The sequence below is a fragment of the Erpetoichthys calabaricus genome, chromosome 7 (assembly GCF_900747795.2).
Source record: "Erpetoichthys calabaricus chromosome 7, fErpCal1.3, whole genome shotgun sequence".
NCBI classification, from domain to species: Eukaryota; Metazoa; Chordata; class Cladistia; order Polypteriformes; family Polypteridae; genus Erpetoichthys; species Erpetoichthys calabaricus.
This window is the reverse complement of record NC_041400.2, coordinates 69,463,746-69,489,456: the sequence shown is the minus strand read 5'-3', so window position 1 is coordinate 69,489,456 and position 25,711 is coordinate 69,463,746. Positions and strand designations below refer to the sequence as shown.

At 39.5% G+C, this 25,711-nt stretch overlaps 2 protein-coding genes across 2 annotated transcripts in view; one reads left to right on the top strand and one right to left on the bottom strand.

Moving 5' to 3' along the window:
• Positions 1-558: 558 nt before the first annotated feature.
• LOC114654267 (mutS homolog 3 (E. coli)) overlaps positions 559-25,711 on the top strand; it is a 162,163-nt gene continuing 137,010 nt past the window's right edge. Inside the window, exons 1-4 of the mRNA XM_051929441.1 lie at positions 559-741; positions 17,428-17,545; positions 19,175-19,374; positions 25,496-25,711. Of these exons, the coding sequence (XP_051785401.1) occupies positions 637-741; positions 17,428-17,545; positions 19,175-19,374; positions 25,496-25,711 (639 nt within the window). The 5' untranslated portion in view covers positions 559-636. The remainder of the gene's footprint in view (positions 742-17,427; positions 17,546-19,174; positions 19,375-25,495) is intronic.
• LOC127528775 (zinc finger BED domain-containing protein 4-like) lies at positions 12,833-14,279 on the bottom strand. The gene is made up of 2 exons (XM_051929628.1): positions 13,626-14,279; positions 12,833-13,425 (listed from the first exon to the last, which is right to left on the bottom strand). The coding sequence occupies exons 1-2, from the start codon at positions 14,109-14,111 to the stop codon at positions 12,976-12,978; spliced, it is 936 nt and encodes a 311-aa protein (XP_051785588.1). The 5' UTR covers positions 14,112-14,279; the 3' UTR covers positions 12,833-12,975.

Genomic DNA, 25,711 nt, shown 5'->3' with positions numbered 1-25,711 from the left:
AGGTTCTAATTCCAGTTCAAGATCAAGCACTGACGCTTTGAGACAACCCACGCGAATGTAACCACGTTTTTTGCATAACTATTTCCTTTTGTAAAACTAACTAGAAACAAACTGGATTTAAACGTAAATGACACCGAAAAATAGTACCTGTCCAATATGATCAGGCAATAAATGTCAAGTCAAGTCAATAAATGACATAGCTCATAACATTTTCCAATCCATTTATTTTAATTTATGGTCGTGTATAGATGAATAAGCAAATAAACAAAGACGTAAAGGATATATCCATCCTTTAAAGTAGCCGTAGTATGTGCTAATGTATATAAACTACAGGAAAATAAATATTTTTTACATTCTTAATATAGAAAGATATATTTTCAAATATATCTTTTGAAATTTTTTGAATGACTGAACTCCATAGTGAAATACTATATTTTTGCTATTACTATTAGCAACTAACAACTAATGTGTCTGTTCTAGTTTTTTTTTAAATATGTATACCACTTTAAATAAAGGGGGCGGGTCCTATGATGTCATCACTGCGCCGGACACTTGCGGTACTACAGTGAACGCATGACAAGAAATACCGGTGCGCTGTAGTTGTTTTGGTCCCTTTTTTGCAATTGAATACTTTTCATGTCGAAAACGGCGAAAAGCAGTGTCAAGCAAGCTTGCATTAGCAAGTTTTTCGTGCCTGTAAATAAACCGGAAACTGGGAGTTGCTCGTCTGCAGAACCTCAGGTAATCGGGACATTTGTAAGTGTCGGATTATGAGATAATCAGGTTCGCTAAATAGATCATGGAATCTGTCCGCATTAGTCAAATGACTAATTTCCCTTTTTCCTTTGAACATTTTCAAGAGCTTTCATTATGCAAAGTACTGAATGAAGATAAATTATGCCCTTTCATTGTGATTATGAACAGCTAGATTCATATTGATACATACGATCCATGTGCATAAGGTTTCATGTTATCTCGCACATTTAATAACCGACTAATCATTTCTAATATTATTAGAAATTATAATCTATACTTAACTGCAGCCAGTGGTGCAATCCAGACAGCCCAGGAGGAGCATGTTAATGTGTTCGAGGTGGAAACAGACTAGGTAAACGTGTTGTATCAATGCATACAGAATGTAAGCTAGAATGTGAAAAGTTCTCCTTTTATCGGAAGTTCTGAAACTTTCAGCCATTTTTACATTCGTCAATCTAAAACAGTATTTCCCAAACTTGGTCTTGGGGACCCCCTGTGGCTGCAAGTTTTTGTTCCAACCAGCTTTTGTTTTTAATTGGACTCCTGGGCTAATTAAGTGATGTGTTATTTCCCATGTCCTGTGTTTTGGGAACAATATAGAAATTAGAAAACTAAGTTTGGTAAAAATTTTTATATTATATAAAATAAAATATATAAAATATATATAATAACAATATATATATTAAAATGTGCCAAGCAGTTATATAGGAATGTATTTTTTTCTTTTTAACAATATTTTCATCTTGATTTTCATTCTACTTTTCAAGGTGTTCTAATTGTTTAATTAATCCATTATTTACTAATCAGTGGGTCTAACGCTAAAGTAGCAGCATTTGATAATTCAGTGTTGTTTGCCTGCATGTCTGCTCTGCTCGTTTTTAATTGTCGTTAATATGATACAATGAAGGGGTAAATCTGCACAGAGGGCAAAATATGTTGAAATCAACAAAAGAGAGTTAAGCATTTAAATGTGTAGAAAAAGCAGAAATATTTCTAAATGTCTTATAAATGTAATAATCATGCTGCTGTGCTTTTCTGAATGTAGAATAAGAGAAAAAAAAATACCAGCTAATTAAATGAGATCAGTGATATCAGGTGTCACTGATTAGGAATCTGGTTGGAACAAAAACCTGCAGCCACAGGGGGTCCCCAGGACCGAGTTTGGGAAACACTGATCTAAAACATTATTTTGTGTACCCGTATTTTACATTAAGGGATCGTAGTGAACACATTTTGGTATCAATTACTAAGGCATGGGTTTTATGCATGTTCATTTAGTGGTGCAACATTGATCCATGGCTTTATTGTATATGATGAACAAAACGGATCCTAGCACAAGACTTCTGCCTCTACTTCTTTCTGTCTTACTTTTTTGCTTCTAGCACAGTAACACCTACTCTCACAGCCAGAGTACCTGGCATCAGCACTAGAGGTTTATAGTATGCTAACCTTAGATCTTTGCATCTTCCTTGAATGTCACCAAACTTTTTCCTTCCATTTCATATCTTGCTGTACATGCCAAATGTTATGATATCTCATTTTTCCTATGCAGGACACCACAGCTTCTTCAGTCTTCTGTTAACCCTGTTGGTTAGTGCTTTAGTTCGACATCACTTCTGCCCCATCCTTTGTTTGCATAAAGGCCACTCTCAGCACAGCACATAGCATGTCCATTAGCATAATATTAATAAATATCAACATATTAAAAACATGGGTCAGCTAATTTTCTTTTTACTATAGCATCACCAGTTTTCAATCAAATCAGTTAAAGCATTTTTGAGATTTTGGGGTATTTATTTTTTCTGTTGTGGAGTTGTTCAACCCTAAATATTGATATATCCAAATGTTTTTTCTTAGCGAATACCTACTGACCTAGATGTACAATCCTTTCTAATGTTGGATTTTTAATTAAACAGGAAATAGTGTTTTTGTTGATCAGTGAGTGAGTGAGTCAGTACTATCAGTTAGAAGTTTGGACATTACCCAGAAAGTTTCATGTTTTTTTGATAGAAATTGACCATCGCAGAATCATCTTTTCCCTGTTGCAGAAAACACTGTTATTTGGCATGTTATCAATGGAAGAGGCCATCAAAAGACCTGAAAGGTGTTTGTTTCTCAAACTACATTCTCTGATGTACTTATCCTCTTATGCAGTTATTCATCTGGTCATTCCCCTTCTTTTTCTATCCTGGTTAGGTCCAGTATGCCAACCCAGTCACAGGGAATGCACAAATCAGTGTTTTTCTTCGTGGTGGTAAATGGGGAGGATTACATCAGGAAGGGCATCCGGTGTAAAATTTTCCCAGATCAATATGCGGACAACAATACAGATTTCCATCCTGGATTGGTTGAGGCCTGGGTTTACAATGGCTGCTACTAGTACTTTTGGCCAACAGCTTACTGGCAGAAATTGGTCTACTGTTAGATAGATAGATACTTTATTAATCCCAAGGGGACATTCACATACTCCAGCAGCACCTTACTGATACAAAAAACAATATTAAATTAAAGATTGATAATAATGCAGGTAAAAACAGACAATAACTTTATATAATGTTAACGTTTACCCCCCCCGGGCGGAATTGAAGAGTTGCATAGTTTGGGGGAGGAACGATCTTCTCAGTTTGTCAGTGGAGCAGGACAGTGACAGCAGTCTGTCGCTGAAGCTGCTCTTCTGTCTGGAGATGACACTGTTTAGTGGATGCAGTGGATTTTCCATAATTGATAGGAGCCTGCTGAGCGCCCGTCGTTCTGCTACAGATGTCAAACTGTCATGCTCCATGCCAACAATAGAGCCTGCCTTCCTCACCAGTTTGTCCAGTTCGTCCAGTGTTGGCCAAAGAAGGAGAAGAAGATGGGGGGAGAGGAGGAAGGTAAAGAGAGTGGAACACAGGGTAGGAACTTTGAATGTTGGCACTATGACTGGTAAGGGGAGGGAGTTAGCTTTGGTGATGGAGAGAAGGAAGGTTGATATATTGCATGCAAGAGACTAAATGGAAGGGGAATAAGGCTGGGTGGATTGGAGGTGGATTCAAATTGTTCTGTCATGGTGTGGATGGGAGGAGAAACGTAGTATGGGTTATGCTGAAGTAACAGTATATCAAGAGTGTTTTGAAGGTGAAGAGTGACAGACAGAGTCCTGATTATTAAGCTGGAAATTAAAGGTGTGATGATGAATGTTGTTAGTGCAATGGATGAGACAAAAGATTTCTGGGATGATTTGGATGAAGTGATGGACAGTGTACCCAAGGATCAGAGAGTTGTGATTGGAGCGGATTTCAGTGGACAAGCTGGTGAAGGGAACAGAGGAGATGAGGAGGTGATGGGTAGGTATGGTGTCAAGGAGAGGAATGAAGATGGTCAGATGATAGGGGATTTTGCTAAAAGGATGGACATGGCTGTAGTGAATATGTATTTTAAGAAGAGGGAGGAATATAGTGTAACGTACAAGAGTGAAGTAAGATGCACAAACGTATATTGTATCCTATGCAGGAGGTTTAATCTGAAGGAGACTGAAGACTACAAAGTGGTGGCAGAGTAAAGTGTACTTAGGCATCATAGGTTGAAGGTCTGTTGGATGACGCTGGAGAACAATAAGAGGGGGACAGTGAGGGCAGAGCCAAGGATCAAATGGTGGAAATAGACAAGAGTACAAGGAGATAAGGTGTAAGGTGAAGAGAGAGGTGGCGATGGCAAAAGAAAACACGTATGATGAATTTTATGAGAGGTTGGACTATAAGGAGGGAGGAAAAGGACCTGTACCAATTGGCTAGACAGAGGGACCGAGCTGGGAAATATGTGCGGCAGGATAGGGTAATAAAGGATAAAGAAATGGAAATGTACTTGCAACTGAAGAAGGTGTGTTGAGCAGATGGAAAGAGTACTTTGAGATGCTGATGAATGAAGAGAATGAAAGAGAGAGAAGGTTGGATGATATGGAGATAGTGAATCAGGAAGTGCAACGGATTAGTAAGGCGGAAGTTAGGACAGCTATGAAGAGGATGAGGAATGGAATGGCCGTTGGTCCAGATGACATACCTGTGGAAGCATGGAGGTGTTTAGGAGAGATGGCAGTGGAGTTTTTAACCAGATTGTTTAATGGAATCTTGGAAAGTGAAAAGATGTCTGAGGAGTGGAAAAGAAGTATACTGGTACCAATTTTTAAGAATATGGGGGATATGCAAAGCTGTTGTAACTAGAGGCGGGTAAAATTGATGAGCTGCAGCATGAAGTTATTGGAAAGAATAGTGGAAACTAGGTTAAGAAGGGAGGTGAGGATTATTGAGCAGCAGTATGGTTTCATGTCAGTAAAGAACACCACAGATGCAATGTTTGCTTTGAGGGTGTTGATGGAGGAGTATAGAGAAGGCCAGAAGGAGTTGTGTTGCGTCTTTGTGGACCTGGAGAAAGCATATGACAGGGTGCCTTGAGAGGAGTTGTGGTATTGTATGAGGTAGTTTGGAGTTGTGCAGGATATGTACGAGGGAAGTGTGACAGTGGTGAGGTCTGTGGTAGGAGTGACGGATTACATCAGGGATCGACTCTGAGCCCTTTTTTATTTGCACTGGTGATTGACAGGTTGACAGACGAGATTAGACCCTTGGACTATGATGTTTGCTGATGACATTGTGATCTGTAGCAATAGTAGGGAGCAGGTTGAGGAGACCCTGGAGAAGTGGAGATATGCTCTAGAGAGGAGAGGAATGAAGGTTAGTGGGAACAAGTGAATACATGTGTGTAAATGAGAGGAAGGTCAGTAGAATGGTGAGGATGCAGGGAGTAGATTTGGCGAAGGTGAATGAGTTTAAATATTTGGGATCAACAGTACAGAGTAACAGGGATTGTGGAAGAGAGGTGAAATAAAGAGTGCAGGCAGGGTGGAATGGACTGACGTGCCTGTATGGCCAAATCAACATATGCTGGCAGTCCTATTCCTGCATTCCAGATGTATTTGTCCACAGACCCGAGTGGAGCTCTGGCCATCTCCTTAATCTCCTTCAGTGTGGTTTCTGTATACTTCATAATAGACTAAATTGTTCTTGCTGGCTGAAGGAGTTCTTCGAGGTGTTTCAAATTAATGTGACCTTCGTCTGAGCTTGGCAAACTTCAGGTGGGACTTTGATTCCTCTTGGCATACTGTTGTGAGTCTCTTGGCATGTGTCAGTCTCGTGCATGCTCAGCCAGGTTTCCCACAACCTCATGGAAGTTTGACTTCAGGGAGCCGCCTTGCTGGGAGCGTCTGCTCCATCTTGAATATGTTATTAACGGGGCTTAGACATGAATTTCGGGACTCTGTATTTATAAAAGAAGGAAAGTCACTTACCCCCGGCTTAGATGGTGGGGTAATTGGGCTGAGATTTCCATCATTTGGGTTCTTGCTTTCACTAACAATGTCAACGTCACTCTGGTCTCTCGTCGTCTCACAGTCTTCATGCTGGGGAGCTGGAAAATATAAAAGACAGCCCACTGTGGAATCTCCATTTTCAACAGAGTTTGCGAGAGGTGTCTTGACTCTTTTCGGGGGGGCTTTGCCTCTGTGACGGTGCATACCTCATTATTTTTCTCATTGAAGAGGTGTTTCAGTGTCTCTCCTGCGAAGTTGTCTCCCTGATCATACGGTTCCCATACTTGGAGCCGGTACATTGGCCATCTGACTTCGTTATAATAAGCACTCCCGGATGGTGACCAGGGATCTGCTGCCCATTAATCAGCTTGCCGCTGGCTGGTTTTCTTGGTTGATATTCTTCCCATTGTTGGTGTGAGGAGTGGTACTGATATGTGACCACCAGGGGGCACCAGAAAGCACCAAACCAGAGTATGACTCTACATGTTATATCCATATTACTAACCGAGAATACACCGGATATGGACGCAGGGACACAGTGATGGGACCATGAGACGTACTGCGCAGGCGCGTACAGCTCAATTAACGGAAATAGCAAATGAAACAACCGCCATATTGTGAGTGGCACTACTGCGGAGTGAAGTTAGGAATAATGTGCTGCTTGGGATTGTACAAACCGCTGAACGCTTTACACCAAATTCAAACACAATACAGCTCAACGATACACACACGATACACACACGAGCCCACCTGGATAAGATCAATGAACGCAGGCGCCTACAACGCACGTCTGAAACAGCGGAAGCAAAGCAGGCACGGGTTAAGACACTACGGGGCCCGCAAAGGTCCACAAAGATAGTACGGAATATATAAGAGCACACCGATCAAAAAAAAAAAATCAATCGTGTAAAAGCACATAGCACACACAAATCATGTGCTCTCAGCGCATAGAAAGCATATAAGGACAATACGGAGAATAGAGACCCAAAGGCATTGGAGAGAAAAAAGGCAGATAAGAGATTATGAAAGCAGTGGAATTCGAAAGGCTCAAACAAACGATGACGCGATACACATGCAGACAAAGGTACAGAATATGAAAGCAGTAAAATTTGAAAGTATTGTAGCGTCCCACCCAGGTTGAGGGCTTTTTGGTTTTAAGTGACTGTTAGGTCCGATTGAGGGAAGGCGGAGTACAGCATGAAGGACTGATAGCGGGGTGTTGATTTCATGCTGTAAGGGGGGGCGTTGGAGAGGGTGCTAGAAAGTTGTTTGGGGTTAGGAAGTCAGCGATTGTTCAGGTAAAACTTTTGTGACACTTTATCATGTCAGTCACTACAGTATCAAAGAAAAGATAGAAACGATTGCATTACCGCAAACAAAACATGATTAATCATCAGAACCAGGTGTAATTGAAAAAATACCAGGACAAATTGAGGTCTGAAAAAAAGAGTAGACAACAAAGTCTTTTTGCATTCGCATCATTCAATGGACAAAACGTGGATTTACACAATAATGGACCATATGCTATGAGAATCTGTGGTCCCACAACAGTTAAAGGAACGACAAGTTAAATTTCAAAGAGTACACAATTCGGTCGGGTGTATATTGATGATCTCGGAGAAGCGATGCACATTTTAACAGGCAAAAAGAAAGATGATGTATATATTCAGCGAGTAACCTTACACACCAAAGGAGATCGTGATATGCCATTCGTAGTAAAATGTTTACAGTTTACCGTGAGAATAACTTTTGCTATGACAATCAATAAATCACAGGGACAAACAGAAAAACTCGGATTATTTATTACAGAAACAGAAACAATATTCACTCACGGGCACTTATATGTTGCGTTGTCATAATGTGTCTCCAAAAAATATTGTTTTTAATGAAGCTTTAGAGTAAAAGTCAAAATAATGAAATTGAAACAATTCCAAAAAAAAAGATGTAAAATTGTATATCCAATTAACCAAACACTGGGGTTGGCGAGCGAAGCCCCCTAGTGAATAACATAAAAGAATATTTATTCACACAAGCACCTTTAAACATAATTGTCTTTCCAGTAATAAGACACAATATACAGAAATCCAGCAATACTGACAATTCTTCCTCCTCTCTACCTCCTCTGAGTGTTGCCTGCTGCCTCCCAATTCCGACTCAACTGAAGCAAGGCAGCGGACCTCTTTTATGTGGGACCTTGGAGTGCTTCCGGTGTCACACCATGTCTTTCGGGGATGTCCTACCCCGACAGCGCCCTCCAACAGTAGCCAGGGACCTCGGCAGGGCTGCACTTTCAGACTCCCAAACATCCCTGCGGCTGTACCAACTGAGTTCCCATATGAGGACTATTGCCACCTAGCATATGGGGGATGGAACAACTCCCTATTCTCTGCGTGTGCTGGTTCATTCATTATTGTATACTGGCTGGGTACAAAATTATTTACTGATCCCGCTGGCCAATCCATCTGTTGTTCCACTCTGGCTTCCCATCTGGGTAATAAACCATGCTCCTTCCTGGCCCGTTCTTATCTTACAATGTACAGACTTCCCACGGATAATGAGTAGGGACCTTATTTACAAAACTTTGTGGGTTTGAGCTTACATATATGCACATGCCAAAAAAACAGGAAAATGCACACATTTAAAAAAAATCACATTTATAAAACCTAGTTTACACATGTTTCTACACAACTGACCCTATATAAATTACAAGCACCTTGTAAATGTGCATATATGAATGTGCCTTGAACACTGCCCTAAAACATACATATAAGGAGCATGCTAATCAGTCTCATACACATGCAGTCATGATGCTGCAGAACTTCATTGGCTGGTAGACTACCCTCCCACCTAATGCATTGATATAATGCCACCTGCATTCAAAAAGTATCTGGTTGCGTTCCACTATTGAGAGCGCAAGATCATGTGCACCACTATAGTACCTCTCCTCTGCGTTCTGAGGTTCAGCGAAAGATGCAAGACACCTGCGTCTGAGCAGGTAGCCACTATGCCCTGGTATGTGTAATGACATGATTGCTGTGTCATGATTGATGTTGCAATGAATCGTACTTGGCATATGAAAAAGCAAGGGTTTAGCCAGTTATCTTACCAATAAGCCGGCCACTGTTGTGGAGTAATATTTGTTCCCTCTTGGAATAAAACACAAATAGTTTCTGGATGGGCAATCAGAATTTAGACTTTATTGCATATTGTAGATGCACAAAAGCCATCTCAGCTCAATGAAAAGTGTGTTGTAAGCCTGGCAATACCTTGTTTTAATACAGATTCTTTTTATAAGATTATCTCACTCTTTATATTTTTCTCATCATTATCAGACTCCAACATTCCTAGTGTTTTTGCCTAGTCACCAATATTTTCTAATGCCTAATAAACATTGATAAGTTTCTAAATTGATGTAATTGCCCCATTATCAGCCACCATTACCTTGACCTAAAGGGCTTGTTGGCTACCTGGCTGAAGGAGCAACCCCATCTTATATTTACTTGTTGTATTCCTTCCCTCTAACTTCTAAAGTTTGGCAATATATTCTTCTGCTTAATGAGCACAAATAATTTCCTAAAGGACATGATTACCTTTCCACCAATATCTTATAAACCTAAAAAATATTCATGCCTTCTGGCCACAGGAGTGTCCATCTCTTATTTACTTGGCAGCATACAGTGCATCCAGAAAGTATTCACAGCGCATCACTTTTTCCACATTTTGTTATGTTACAGCCTTATTCCAAAATGGATTAAATTCATTTTTTTCCCTCCGAATTCTACACACAACACCCCATAATGACAACGTAAAAAAGTTTACTTGAGGTTTTTGCAAATTTATTAAAAATAAAAAAACTGAGAAATCACATGTACATAAGTATTCACAGCCTTTGCTCAATACTTTGTTGATGCACCTTTGGCAGCAATTACAGCCTCAAGTCTTTTTGAATATGATGCCACAAACTTGGCATACCTATCCTTGGCCAGTTTCGCCCATTCCTCTTTGCAGCACCTCTCAAGCTCCAACAGGTTGCATGGGAAGCGTCGGTGCACAGCCATTTTAAGATCTCTCCAGAGATATTCAATCGGATTCAAGTCTGGGCTCTGGCTGGGCCACTCAAGGACATTCACAGAGTTGTCCTGAAGCCACTCCTTTGATATCTTGGCTGTGTGCTTAGGGTCGTTGTCCTGCTGAAAGATGAACCTTCGCCCCAGTCTGAGGTCAAGAGAGCTCTGGAGCAGGTTTTCATCCAGGATGTCTCTGTACATTGCTGCAGTCATCTTTCCCTTTATCCTGACTAGTCTCCCAGTCCCTGCCGCTGAAAAACATCCCCACAGCATGATGCTGCCACCACCATGCTTCACTGTAGGGATGGTATTGGCCTGGTGATGAGCAGTGCCTGGTTTCCTCCAAACGTGACACCTGGCATTCACACCAAAGAGTTCAATCTTTGTCTCGTTAGACCAGAGAATTTTCTTTCTCGTGGTCTGAGAGTCCTTCAGGTGCCTTTTGGCAAACTCCAGGTGGGCTGCCATGTGCCTTTTCCTAAGGAGTGGCTTCCGTCTGGCCACTGTACCATACAGGCCTGATTGGTGGATTGCTGCAGAGATGGTTGTCCTTCTGGAAGGTTCTCCTCTCTCCACAGGGGATCTCTGGAGCTCTGACAGAGTGACCATCAGGTTCTTAGTCACCTACCTGACTAAGGCCCTTCTCCCCTGATTGCTCAGTTTAGATGGCTGGGCAGCTCTAGGAAGAGTCCTGGTGGTTTCGAACTTCTTCCACTTACGGATGATGGAGGCCACTGTGCTCATTGGGACCTTCAAAGCAGCAGAAATTTTTCTGTAACCTTCCCCTGATTTGTGCCTCGAGACAATCCTGTCTCGGAGGTCTACAGACAATTCCTTTGACTTCATGCTTGGTTTGTGCTCTGACATGAACTGTCAACTGTGGGACCTTATATAGACAGGTGTGTGCCTTTCCAAATCATGTCCAATCAACTGAATTTACCACAGGTGGACTGCAGTTAAGCTGCAGAAACATCTCAAGGATGATCAGAGGAAACAGGATGCACCTGAGCTCAATTTTGAGCTTCATGGCAAAGGCTGTGAATACTTACGTACATGTGCTTTCTCAATTTTTTTTATTTTTAATAAATTTGCAAAAATCTCAAGTAAACGTTTTTCACGTTGTCATCAAGGGGTGTTGTGTGTAGAATTGTGAGGAAAAAAATGAATTTAATCCAATTTGGAATAAGGCTGTAACATAACAAAATGTGGAAAAAGTGATGCGCTGTGAATACTTTCCGAATGCACTGTAAATATGTTTCCCTGTCAAGTATTCTTTTATAAAAGCAATCTTTTGAATGGAAAGTTGCATACACAAATTTTGGGCCTCTTTTTGTGTGTATGTAAATGTTATAAATCTGACCCTGGTGCCTTGCATTTAACTTAATTACTCAAAATGTATAGATAACATATAGAAATTTAAAGCAAAGCAATATTTATTCAAATAGACTAATTGCAGTAAAAAATTAATAATAGCAGCAAACAATATAAATGATGTAAATGACAAATAATAGCTATGTCTGGAAGGAATTTGCATACTCACATTTTGTGTCTTTTTTTGCATGTATGCAAATTTTATAAATGAGTGTGTGATTTGAACTCCGAATACTGGATGTGTGAGGCAACAGTACTACTCATTGTGTGAACCTAATAATTAAGAAAATATTACTAATCGGTCAACTTATATAGTGACTTTTATTGCACAATCATAAATTACAGACTGTTGGTTCCAGCTTTGTGTCTGATGGCACCATAATCAGCCCCCAACCTAATACCTGGGTTAAGTGGGTATTAATGATGGGTGGTTGGAAACCAGAAATATTACAAATCATTCAATCTATATAGCATCTTTCATAGGAAATATAATAAATTATAACCAGTATTACAGATAGGAAGAGTAATAGGCTGGCACTTCTTTCCAAACTATTCCTTAGCTTATGCCTTTATGCTTTGGGGATAGGCTCCGACTTTTGTCAAACTTGTATTGGATTAAATTAATTATTTGAAAACAATTGTGTTATAGTTCAAGATCAATTAATTTGTGTGTCTGTGTACAAAATAAGTAAGTCATAATGATGACTGTCCTATGAGCTGATTTAGGCTTTCTAGAGCCATTCTTTTGGAACTTTACTGTATTTGGGCTGGCATTATGAAGATGGACTGTACAAAATCAGACTATACCTGTTTGTGTCCAGTTTTTAATAATTGTAATAATTTTAATAATATAATAATTGGCTTTCTGCTTCAGCTCCATTATGCCAGCTATGCTAGAAGCCATAAACAACTAATGAAGTGAATGCAGTCAGTTTCCATATGGTATGGGTGTAGAGTAGGGGTGTGACGAGACGCTTTACCCACGAGACGAGACGAGACACGAGACTGGGTTCACGAGAACGAGACGAGACTTTTAGACATTTTTTTAAAGAAATCCTCAATGTTTAAATATATAGCAAAAATAGCTTTTTATTTAACTGAAAAACACAAAACGCAAAAAATGCATGTCCATTTTGAAATCAACTTTATGAAATAAAACTTCTATTTTGATGAATGATATGCAGTAATAACATGTAAACACTGCAAAATATTTTGCCACAAACTGACAGGCAATTAATTGCACAATAAAATTAAATAGTATAAATAAAAATAAATAATAACACAAATATCCCTTTACGTGCAATTAACCATAATTAGTGTAACTATCAAAGTAGTGCTGTCTTAAAACTCAGAGTGCAAAACAATGAACAAAATTTTCTTAAGCATGGAAAAAGAGCTAAGACCTAGGTAATGAGGTAGTGACCTATACAGAACAGCCTAAGATATGGTCATGTTCTTTTTTAAGAATATAAGCATGTCTACATTTTCTGGCAGCAATTGTGACCTCTGGGCAGTAACTATGTCTCCTGCAGTTGAAAAGACACGCTCACTTGGAACAGAGGTCTCAGGAATGGAAAGATATTCTTTGACAAGTGGAGATAGCAAAGGATATTTGGAGCTGTTTTCTCTCCACCATGTCAGAGGGCAGCAACTAAGTGGGATAGATGCCTCTCTTCTGTAAAGTTCAGTTTCCCTCTCAATTCCTTTGCTGGGCTGTTCTGTCTTCAAGAAAGAGTCCCCTAGCAGATCCTCAAGTGCTGTCTTCTTGGAAGCAGGTTCCTCTTCTGACTCAGCTCCGCCTTCAGCTTCAAGAGCCCCCTCGCCCCCATGTGTGGAACAATGAGCTGATGCCTCTTCCTTGCGCTCCATACTCTTCTCATCTGTGGGCTTTAAGCAGCAGAAACACTGGCTTTAACATTAGCAAGCAGCAAAGCAGTCCCCCTCTATCTTTTAACACAAATACACTCACTCTGATGCTCTCGTGTTTACAACACACACACAAACACAGCATGAACCTATTAAATCCATTAAAATTTGGTACTGGGAAACATAAATCTTCTAGGGAAAAAAAATCAAGTCAATGATACCTGGTTTTGCTGCAACTGTTCCACCCTTTTCTGTATCCTCTGAAAGACTGCCTCACGCTGGTTGCAGTCTAGCTGCGGTAGAGACTGGAATCTTGGGTCCAGCGCAGTGCTCTCCAGCAGGTAGTTGTATACATCCCCACTGTATCTGCCTGAAATATTGCTGAGAATTGCTCTCTTTGTGTCGGCCACAGTGGGGGAAACACTGTCATTTGGTGCCATGTTTTGTTCTATCATGTTCTTCAGTGGCACGATGAGAGACACTGTGGGCCTCTTCTCTTCACACAAGACAGTGGTAGCTGTCTTTAAAGGATTCAGCAGCTTCACAAGAAATTCGGCATTGACAATGTCGCAGGTATCCAGTGTGTCAATGTTTCGGGCATTTTGTCTTATTTCTGGGCTGGTGAGCGCTGCTGCTATAGCAGCCTGCTGCTCCAGGTAACGAACCAGCATATCCAATGATGAATTCCATCGCGTGGTGACGTCCATTATTAATTTGTGCGGTGGCAGTTGTAGCAGCTTCTGCTTAGACGTCAGTACCGCTGCAGTTGTCGAACTCCGGTGAAAAAAAGCAGTTACACGTCTCACCCGCCCGAGCAAACGAGCGACACGCGCAACACCGAGGCCAGCCTGTGTAGCGAGATTTATTGTGTGCGCGAAGCATTTGATATGCGGCTCAAATCCTGCCTCGCGCACAGCCACATCCATATTATGCGCATTGTCTGTTACAATAGCGATGCAATGGTTTGGCTTTTTAAGACCCCACTGTGTGACAGGTTCTTGTAAAACTTCAGCGACGTTTGCCCCTGTGTGTGATTCAAAAAGTGGGCGCGTCTGCAGTACAAAATGTACCATTTCCCAATTACTGTTGATAATGTGGGCTGTAATTGTGATATAGCTCTGTGTACACCTAGAAGTCCAACCGTCAGTAGTTATGGCGATGGTTTCTGCCTCTTTCAGAGCCTGTACAACGTTTACCTTGCACTCCTTGTAGAGGGTCGGGACCACCGTGCGAGTAAAATGTGCGCGTGACGGGATGGCATACTTTGGTTCCAGTTTGTGGATGAGTCGCCGAAATCCCAGATTTTCCACCACAGAAAATGGTCTCATATCGGCTGCAATGAAAACGCCGATGTCTCTTGTTATTGCCGTGGCTCTTGCATTAGATGGTGGAAGTTTAGCTGCAAATGCATTTGTTATGGTTGTTTGCCCTTTCATGCAAACTGAATTGCTTTCCGTTTTCTTCACAGGCGCAGCTTTTAGTAACGAGCTGTGGTTGTTTTCTAAATGCTTTTGCATAGTGCTTGTGTTAGCAGAGGTGTACGGTATTAAATTCTTACAGTGTTTGCAAATTGTCTTTGTCTTGTCTGTCATTTTTTCGCCATTTCTTATTTCCACAAGGAATCCAAAATGTTGCCACACCAACAATTTAAATGTCGCGGGCGCATCTTCTATCCTTACTTCTCCCTCACACTCCATCATGCCAATAACGCAAGGATATCGTCACGTTCTCGCGAGACCAGACACATCTCGCGAGACAAATCTGATCTCGCGAGATCTCGTACCACGAGATCTCGTCACACTACTAGTGTAGAGGCCAGTATAAAAAGGCAATTTACAGCAGAGTCCAGTTTTCCTAAAATAATTAGGACAGTTGAATGCACTAAGGGCACCTTATGAGAATGAAGACGCCCTTGTTAACCACTAGCAGTGTGATACTCCATTAACGCTTAAGTCATAAGTACAGTGATCCCTCGCTATATCGCGCTTCGCCTTTCGCGGCTTCACTCCATCGCGGATTTTATATGTAAGCATATTTAAATATATATCGCGGATTTTTCGCTGCTTCGCGGGTTTCTGCGGACAATGGGTCTTTTAATTTCTGGTACATGCTTCCTCAGTTGGTTTGCCCAGTTGATTTCATACAAGGGACGCTATTGGCAGATGGCTGAGAAGCTACCCAACTTACTTTCTCTCTCCCTCTCTCTCTCTCTTGCGCTGACGTAGGGGGGTGTGAGCAGGGGGGCTGTTCGCACACCTAACGATAGGGACGTTGCTACCTTCTGTGTGCAGCTGCTTCCTGAAGGACATGCTGCACGGTGCTTCGCATACTTAAAAGCTCGAAGGGCACGTATTGATTTTTGACTTTGTTTTTCTCTGGCTCTGGCTCTCTCTCTCTCTCTCTCTCTCTCTCTCTCGCTCTCTCTCTCTCTCCCTGCTCCTGACGGAGGGGGTGTGAGCTGCCGCCTTCAACAGCTTTGTACCGGCGGTGCTTCGCATACAGCCCTATTGATTTGTTTGCTTTCCTCTCTGTTTCCTTGGAAGAGGAAGATATGTTTGCATTCTTTTAATTGTGAAACAGAACTGTCATCTCTGTCTTGTCATGGAGCACAGTTTAAACTTTTGAAAAAGAGACAAATGTTTGTTTGCAGTGTTTGAATAACGTTCCTGTCTCTCTACAACCTCCTGTGTTTCTGCGCAAATCTGTGACCCAAGCATGACAATATAAAAATAACCATATAAACATATGGTTTCTACTTCGCGGATTTTCTTATTTCGCGAATGGCTCTGGAACGCAACCCCCGCGATGGAGGAGGGATTACTGTAATGGCAAGTTGAGATTGACAAACATTCTGGCCCGAGTCATCCCATGATTAATTTATTTTAAGGCAAAGTAGCATTGGAAGACGACTTGCTGATGGTGCTGTACATGATGATGCCTGGCTTGTTGGTAAAATCCTCAGTTGTCCACTACCTTTTTCCTGTATACAAGAGTCCTTAAACTTCTCAGTGTTCACTTTCTCACTGTTTCTATTTTATTTCCTCCCTGTATCACAAGAAGAAGATTCTTGAGTTCTGTTTAACAAGAACCTTCACATAAATGGGACCCATTGTCGGACAAGGAAAGCTATCTTAACTGTTGGAAAACCTATTGGAGGACAGAAATAGCATAGAAATATGTCCTTCATTGACAGGAAATAACTTGACCATATAACTGGTGTCAAATCTACTTTTAACTCGTTTGCCCTCTTGGCGATGTTTGTGAAGTTTAAAGTGTCTATATTTTCTAACTGATTTTTAGGGACGTATGGCTGGTTGGGTATTGCTGTTGTGAGATTCTCACATTCATGCACAACTTTCATTTCCACTTGGCTGTTTTTTTTTTTTAAGTCTCTGTAGCATGTCCTAGTATTTCTGTGATTGTTAGACTTTGTAAAGTATTGTCAATTTTACACACTTTTCACACTGAGACCCTTAATAATCCATTAATCTTCTTTCTTACCTGCATATTCAGGTAAGGACAGTGCACCAGTCTATCATAGACATACTTATACAGAAACCCTCAATCCCTCACACTTGGATAATTTAAAGTCAACAATGAACCCACCTCACGTGTTTTTCAGATGTCAGAGGAAAATCTATGCTATTGTGAGAAACAAAATGCAAGACTATACCCTGGCAGTTTCTGCATTTGAATTAAAGATTCTGGAGCTTTGTGGTGTGTTGACATTGAGCCATATTGCTGCCACCTCAGTGTTCAATAAAGTACATTTTTAAAGAGTGCATAATGTGTTTAATATTTATTTGTTCCTAGAAAAAATAATAAGGCATGCATGTGAATTTATTTAAATTATTTTAAAGGTTAAGGTGATGTATTTGCAAATTTCATAAAATGAAGAACAGTTAATCTTTTCTGAAGTAATAATATGTAATTTCTCCATTTTGATAGTTTATGTTTTGTATTTTGTGGTGAGGGTATGAAGTGGCTTAATTCCTCCATGTTTATTGAAATGATTTTCTTCAGAAGTCAACATCTACTGAGAAAAAGAAATCCTCACTGAGAGAGCCAAGGAAAAAACGCCCTAGGCTTTGTGACCAAGGAGAAAATGAAGATGTCTCTATTAGTGGAGGTGCTATGGATGGTAAAAATAAGTCTAAATGTTTATAACATTTTTCATAAAAAAGTCATGTTTACAAATGTGAGAGATTGGGTTAAGATTTTTCAGAAGTAAGCTTCTTACTTTCCTAATTTTTACACTAGTTTGACATCAGTCTGGTTGGCATTTGGTACTGGTGTGAAAGTAGTAAAAAAAACTTGTGAAAAGGGTTGGGGAACCAAGGGGTAAGAACATTTAATACCCATTGGAATTGACTTGTAAAAATGATAGAATTCAGAATTTTCAACAATTCTTACATGCCATCCTCTATAATGGTCTTCTAAATGACACTAATTGCATGTGGTGGGGATTTTTAAAGAACCAACAGAGGGCACACTTAAGATGATTTTACGGCCCCTTTTCTGTGGCATGTCTTTCTGATCTGAGGGCAGAGGAGGAAAATACATAAGTGACTTTGTGTTTTGACATGTAAAAGTGTCCAGGAAAGGCACTTTAATCTCTCAGGCTCGTTTTATATTGGTGGACAAGTCAATACTGGAAATGCCTAAACTGTTAGCCTTGATTCACACCTACATCCTGCAAAATGTACGAATTCAACATTCACTCAGCACAGATAAGCTCAAATACAAAGCAAGCATATCTCTCTCCTCTTAGTCCTCTTAGTCATGGCAGTGATGATGTGTCCCTGGCAGTGTCTTTTTAAAACCCTTTGAATATACAGGGTCTTGGTGACAGCCGCTTTTCACAGTAAAACACTACCTTATGTAAGATGTTGTATCAGTCAAAGTTACTTTCCCATGGTCTGGTTTATTGTTGATTAAGTTACTTTTGGCTAGACATGACATATGTTCATCTTAAAGTTCTAGGCCTCCGTTTTACATACTGCATTCTTACAAGCATGCACACACATTGGTCACTTTATCTAAGCTTAAATATATACATTCTAATAAACAATGACAGCCTTTTACAATTTATATTTATTTTCCCTTTGCATATCCCCTAGAATTTTATCTACTTCCAAAATTCAGCAGTCTAGTAAACTACCTAATGAATATTATTGATTTAATGAGGTCATTTATACCCCCCTGCCTTTTCAGTTACCAAAATAAAACACACAAATTAAATGCTATGTGTCATATTTAGCATACTGTAAAAGTTGAAAGAAACTCTACACCTACGCATTTACACAGGAAAGACTAGACCAATACAATACTAAATCTAAGTTAAATTTAAAAACATGTCATATTTAAAAATTCAGCAATTGCAAAGTTAGTAACTCACAGAGATATCAAGTGACATATAACTAGTAGTATACCAAATAGCTTGGTTTAATGCTAGTGGTATTGAAAATATAACAGTCCACTAAAAAGGAAGTGGAAAATGTGGTTAGAGAACATTGAAGGTGCCATATGAGAATTTAGTTATTGAGTTCACAGCATAATTTTATGGGCCATTGCTTTGCATCAGGTGTGGGCCTCTTTACAATATGCTCATATACTTTTTAATATAAGAACACAATTCTATAATTTTGAATTTATGTGAATTTTTTTTTAAATTAATGAATGTAGTAAATGCTTAACTGAATTTGTTTTTCTAAAATGACAGCGAAAGTGTGAATTTTCTTGTTTTGTTTGTTTTCTTTCTTATTTAAAGAAGAGAAAAGACCCAGTCCAAGGGACAAACTTTTGCCATCGACTCTTGTCCGTCTTCAGGGATTCTGTAGTACTTCTGCTCAGTCAGACAAGGATACTATGAAAGAAAAATACATGTATAAAGAAGAATCCACACTAGAACTTACTGGGGCACAGAGCAGTAGTCCAGAAGGTGAAATGAAGCTAGATGAGAAGGAACAGGTGAGCTGTAGTTGACATTTGATCCAGAGTGTTGTAGACTGCTAATTAACCAGTACTCTTGGGGCTCTGTTTATACTTTCTGATTGGTCTAACCTGTTTGGGCTGTGAAATGATAAACCTTGACACAAGACAAAGGTTTGGGGCAGCCACCCATGTACTTGACCTTGGCTACAAAAAGGCAAAGTTTTCAGTACAATAAAGTACAGAAGTAAGTCCAAAACAGAATTGCTCAATGGAAGAAGGAAGTTAGGTTTTACAGGGAGGTTTCAGGAAGTGATGTTGTCCTTGGGGCCAGGACAGGAAGTGATGTCCTCAGAGCCGAGATGGAAGTGACGTCTTCGTGCTCAAGCAGAATTTCCTGTGTGTGGTCTGCAGGGACAAAATAAGAGGGTTGAGGGCACCCTGCCACCCCCCGGCCGGGCATTGAATTCCCTTGTTGTAGTCCCTGTGGCTGGCTCCCATGCACACGTGTGTGACATTGCATATAGAAATTTATAAATATAACATACCATTCTTAAAGCTGCTCTAAATTAAAGTCGCAGGAGGCCAAAGCCTATTCTAACTTCCCTGGTTATTGATGGAAACCAATCCTCGGTGGCGTGCCAGTCCATCAAAGAGCCCATTCACGCACATACCTATATTTCCACAGAGCAGGTGTAGAAGCACCAGTTATCCTTACATACATGTCTGGGATGTGAAGGGAAAGCAACATTATCTTAAGAAAATGATATTCAGAGTTGGAAGGTATTTACATACTCAACACAAACAATAACTTAATGTAGAATTCATATCCAGGATGCTGCATGCATGAAGCAACATGTCTGACAACTGTGCCACCAATTTATAAACTTAAACATTTGTATTAATAAGCATTTAAATTATGCTTATTGTATTCATATGACAAGTTCATGTAAGGAGAGACATTTTTTTTTTTTACATTTTATAATAGTGTGCACTAGGAATAGAGTATTACTTGATGTGAAGGAAGACAGCTGTAAAAAGTATAGGTGTTTCTGAGTGATGATGATATGTGATATGCAATAGACAGTTTCCCCATTTTTGTGGAAGTTAATACCAGAAGGCTGCTAGGAAAAAGCAGCAGTCTTTTATGGTTTATTTGCTGGAAAATGCCTTATGAATAAAAAAATGCAAATAAAGGTAAAAAAAAGAAGAGCTGAGGTCCACTGCCAACATGCTCTTCACTGTCAGGACTGTGTACCTCAATAAAATATATGAGTATCTTTTTAGGTGTGTTCACATGGCGTTTGCCATGTCATTCTGTACTTACCTTCATAAAATACATTGGCTCTCATTGTACAATTTTTTTTTTTAATTTGCCATACTAATTCTTCAAGGAAATGAGTCACGACTGTTCAATTTTTGTTGAGATATCTTGAATAAGAGGGTGCTTTAAAATTTTGAAAATTTTTGAAATTTCACAATATACTATTGAAAAGCATTGGATAATTTACAAACTTTTCTGTTTTAAAACAGAAAAACATTTTGTGTGATTTAATTTACAGATTAGTTAAATGTTTCAAATTTAACCTTGAAGGAGGTCACTTCATCTTGTATATTTTGTATATTTTTTTCTTTTATTCATCTAATTCAACAGCACCTACTGGTGGCACAAGAGATCTCCAAAATAAGTTGCTCAAAAATTGCTGGTGCATGTGTGTAAGCTGCTGGTATAACCATTCACTTCTCCAGCTGCTTAACAAAAGTTGTAAAGGAGAGTATTTCTCTAGTATATACTGTAGGTTCATAATTTTTTATTATTATTAATATCTGACAATATCTAAAAAACAGGGAAACTGAATTAGCCATTTGTTGCATTGGTACATTTATGCCCCTGCTAGATTAATTAGAACCTTTGTTACATGCTAGACTGGAGGGCTGAAGGCTTTGCATCGATTTGGTAATAACTAATTGCACAAGAGTGCTTTGAAATAACCCCCTCCTCTGCTGAGTGCAAAGTTGCTGCCTTGATACTCTGTGACATCAGAAGTATGGATTTAGTATAACAGGTAGAATTTATAAGGCTCCAGAAGAAGAACAAGCTTTAGCAACCTTTCTCCTTCTAGGAAGACAGCCTGAGGTAATACAGATGTGTGAGATGAAAGAACATAAACAAATATGTTTTGGCTAGCTGCTGGAATGAGGGAGCTGAGTAATGCTGGAGAGCTGAATCTTGAACTGACCCCCACTAGTCCAAGAGGCATGTCAAAAATGATGCAGTCGCACTGGGCCAGATGTGATTCTCAAATGAGAATACATGTCTTAGGACAACACGTAAAAAAGTTTGTAGTGAATGGGAATGCCAGCATAATCATCTGCTGCAAAGGCCCTGCTCACAGGGTTTATTTCTAAAATTCCACCTCTAATTTTTCCAGTCCTTGCACTTAAAACTGCTTGCTCCCTGAAATCCCAGCAAAAGAATCTGAACAAAAGACTTAAAGCTTACAAAAAATAAACAGCTAAACTTCATGTTGTGAATTCATGAACTCAGTAACACAAGGTAACTGAAGCCTAATGATTAATTTGTAGATTGTAATGAGCGCTGCGACAGAAGAAACAGACACACATATGTAGACCTGCTACTCGGCTCCATGCGGTTGAGAAGTGCTTCTGTCTGCTATGATATCTTTCAGTCATTTTGACTATTTCATCACTATATGGGATAGCAATGGCAAAAAGAGTTTTGAAAAATATTGTAATATATTTATATATGTCAGGTGACTTATGACCCCCCCATGCTCTCCCAGTCTGTCTAGTGACTTCATAGGAAGAATCACCAGAGCCATGAATGTCTCTGCCAAGGAAAGTAAACCTCTTGACAAGTTTGACATTCTCTCCACAGACAGGCACACTGCTGAAGGCGGTTTCCAAGAGGTCATTAAAGGCCTGGATCTTGGTTTTTATCTAGGACACTCACAAGCCTAGATGCTCACAATCCTCACTCAGTCTCTCAAGAGCCCTGATCATAGCCTCCATTGACTCCGCAAAGATCACAGCATCATCAGCAAAGTTAAGATAAGTAAACCTTTCTCCACCAACAGATGCCCTACAGCCGCTGGACCTCATAACCTTGCTCAACACCAAGTCCATGCAAGCATTGAACAGAGTAAGAGCAAGAACACACTCTTGACGATCCCCAGAATCAACTGAGAAGAACGCAGGAATTCTGCCTCCACTTGGCACAGCACTCACAGTGCAGTGTACAGGCCGGCCATGATATCCAGCAACCTTGAGGCGATCCTGCAAAGTCTCAGGATGTCCCAAAGGGCAGCTTGATCAACTGAGTTGAACGCTTTACGAAAATTGACAAAGGTTGCAAAGAAACTCCCACGATATTTGCGTTTGCGCTCCATGAGGACCCTCAGTGCCAGGATGTGGTCAATGACAGGCTTCTTAGGCGTAAAACCAGACTCTTCTGGTCGCTGGTAGGTGAGCAAGTGATCATGGATCCTATTGAGGACAACCCTAGCAAGGACCTTACCCGGCACTGAGAGCAGTGTTATCCCCCTGTAGTTAACTCAATCCAGGCAATCACCCTTTCCTTTCCAGATAGGGACAACAAGCCCCATTTTCCAGTCAGTTGGGATGACTCCCATCTCCCAAATGGAAGCAAAGTTTGCCTGCAGTACCAGGAGATGTTCACCCCAGATGCCACAGATCCCTGTAGCCTTCCCTGTATATACTAAGTCTTAAAATGGTGTGACTATATTTTGGCATATCATGTTTGCTTTTCCAGTTATACAGTAAAGTTAACTTCCTTTAGTTATTCATTTAGACATGCAGTCAGAATGTGTATGCTGTGCAGCCTCATCTGTGTCTCTGCTGGTAGCATGTTTACTGATTCGGTTGTTTTGAGCACTAAAATCTGCATCTCCTGTAACTTTTTGTTATCAGCGCTTTTTATGGTGGTCCTTTTTCACCTCCTTTAGATGGGGAATGACACATCAATTACTTTAATTGAATGTCTTGCAATTCATATATTCACAAATATAGCTGCCAATTCCTTTAACCTTACATCATATGCTATACTATTGCCATAACTGATCAACAGAGAGCATACACGGCACCTGCAACAAAATATCATTCACTTTTACTACTAGTCCATTGATGTATTAGAATACCAGTGCATAATGTAATATTACAGTATGGTCTTACCCTTGCAATAGGATATGTTTATTTTTAACATGTGCAATGTGCTCTTTGTAGGTGTGGCACACATTTATATGTTGAATTAGGGACTTTAAGGAGATATTTTTACTCATACTAAGAGAGAGAGAGCCACCTGGTACCTTAAACACAATGAAATGATTATTATCCATATTGTTTTGCCAACATTATACTTTCCTCATATTTGGGAAGTAATTGGAAACATTAAGTTAATCTATGAATTAAACAGTAACTTTCTCTCCTGCCTGTTCTGGTACACATATCTAATTGCCTGTGGTGATAGATGATAGAACTACAATAACAGCAATACTGAAAGTGAACAGGGCTATGAGTGAGATTTGGGACATACTGTTAAGGTCTACGTAGTAAAGAATCTTAAAAGGAAAATAGGGTGACCCTAGGACCCTTCCACTACAAAACATAAATTTTTATCTATAAAATTAAATAAGCCAAAAAAAGTAAAAAAATCAATGATTTTAAAATAAAGGTAAGAGGAAAGGAATTATGTATTTGTCATGGTAATGATTCAATATTTGTCTAACGCTATAATTTATCTGCAAAGCTCCAGAGGTGCTCTGTATCATGGTACATATCACCCAAAGATTTCACCATAAGACTTCATCAATATTTAACTATCCATTGGGTACTTATTTCAAAATTACTATGTTTGATAAATTTAAACTACTGTACAAATTGTCTCGGACCCTACACAACAAGGAATTAACAACAGGGCGTCAATGAATGGCATTTTTTATATTACTTCAGGCTGCCAAAAAACTGATGCTTGGAAGTTCATATTTCATCAAGGTAATTAATCCACAAGCAGGGGCAGGACATCCTTGGAGTGGCTTAAGGATGAAATGGCAAACGATTTACAATGGTCCAGTCAATGACCTGATCTTTAGTCCAACAAAGTATCTCAGAACACTATGGCACTATTTTAATTGTTTTGCAAAAACCAGTCCCATTCCTGAACACTGTGCAAAGCTCAAACACATTTACTCCAAAAGACTTGACAGGGAGAACTAAATTATTAAGATTAGAGCTGGCCTAAAAAATATTAGTGTTGGAATTGAGTAATTTATGTAAATAGCATTTTTCTTCTTATGATTTGATGTCATATTAAAAAACTACTTTCAGGTCATTGAAATGTAAAAAAAATCATGGATAACAATATATCAATGTAGGACAGAGGTGGAAAAAATAATTGATCTGTTTGCAAATTTAGATTCTTAGATCGCTACTTTGATGAAGAATTGATACAAGTTTTTAAAAGATTAGTTTTTTCTAATCAAAAAAGGAAACAGTATGTTATATGTTATAGCATATGTAATTTGTTTATCAGAAATACATAGTTAAAATTCTACCATTGCCCCAACAAAAGTATATGCATGGTTTTATACTGGTGCAGTATACAGTATATGCTGTTTTGCACTGTTAGATTTAATTGATGGGATGAACGTACACCAAGTTTGGCTACTATGCCATAAAGATTCTGCCTGTCTCACAGGAAAATACATCAAAAACTAGCTTTGCTATCAGTCTATAAGTGGTTGAAATGTAAGTAATGCATATAGATCTCTGCATTAACATTTGCAATGCATATATCTATGTTATACTGTAAGTAATTTGTTCTAAGCTGCACTCTGATTCCCATTAACTTTTTTATTATAGAATTAAATAGTTAAAATGAATTTAGCTGAACCGTCAGGAAAACAGTTATCAGGTTAAGTTCAATAGTAAAAGATTTTTATTTGGCAACCCTTTGAATTTGGTTCATGCAAGTGTGTGTACCCTATATTTTTGTTTCCTTTTGTCCAATTGGGCAATAATGTATTTTGTAATATTTTAAAAAGCATGCAAGACAAATTCTATGACACCAAACAAAAGAACAATAAACATCTAAAGTCCAATCTTTTTTTTTTGTTATTAACAGAATGGGTCAAAATGTGATTTGAGTCGATTTTCATCCACCAGCTTAAGACCTGAAGCCCAAAAGAATGAAGTAGATTTCATACCTCCAAACAGGCGGACAAAATGCATCTACACACCCCTAGAACTGCAGTACCTAGAAATCAAGGAGAAGCACAAGGATGTCTTACTGTGTGTGGAATGTGGCTATAAGTACCGCTTCTTTGGAGATGATGCAGAG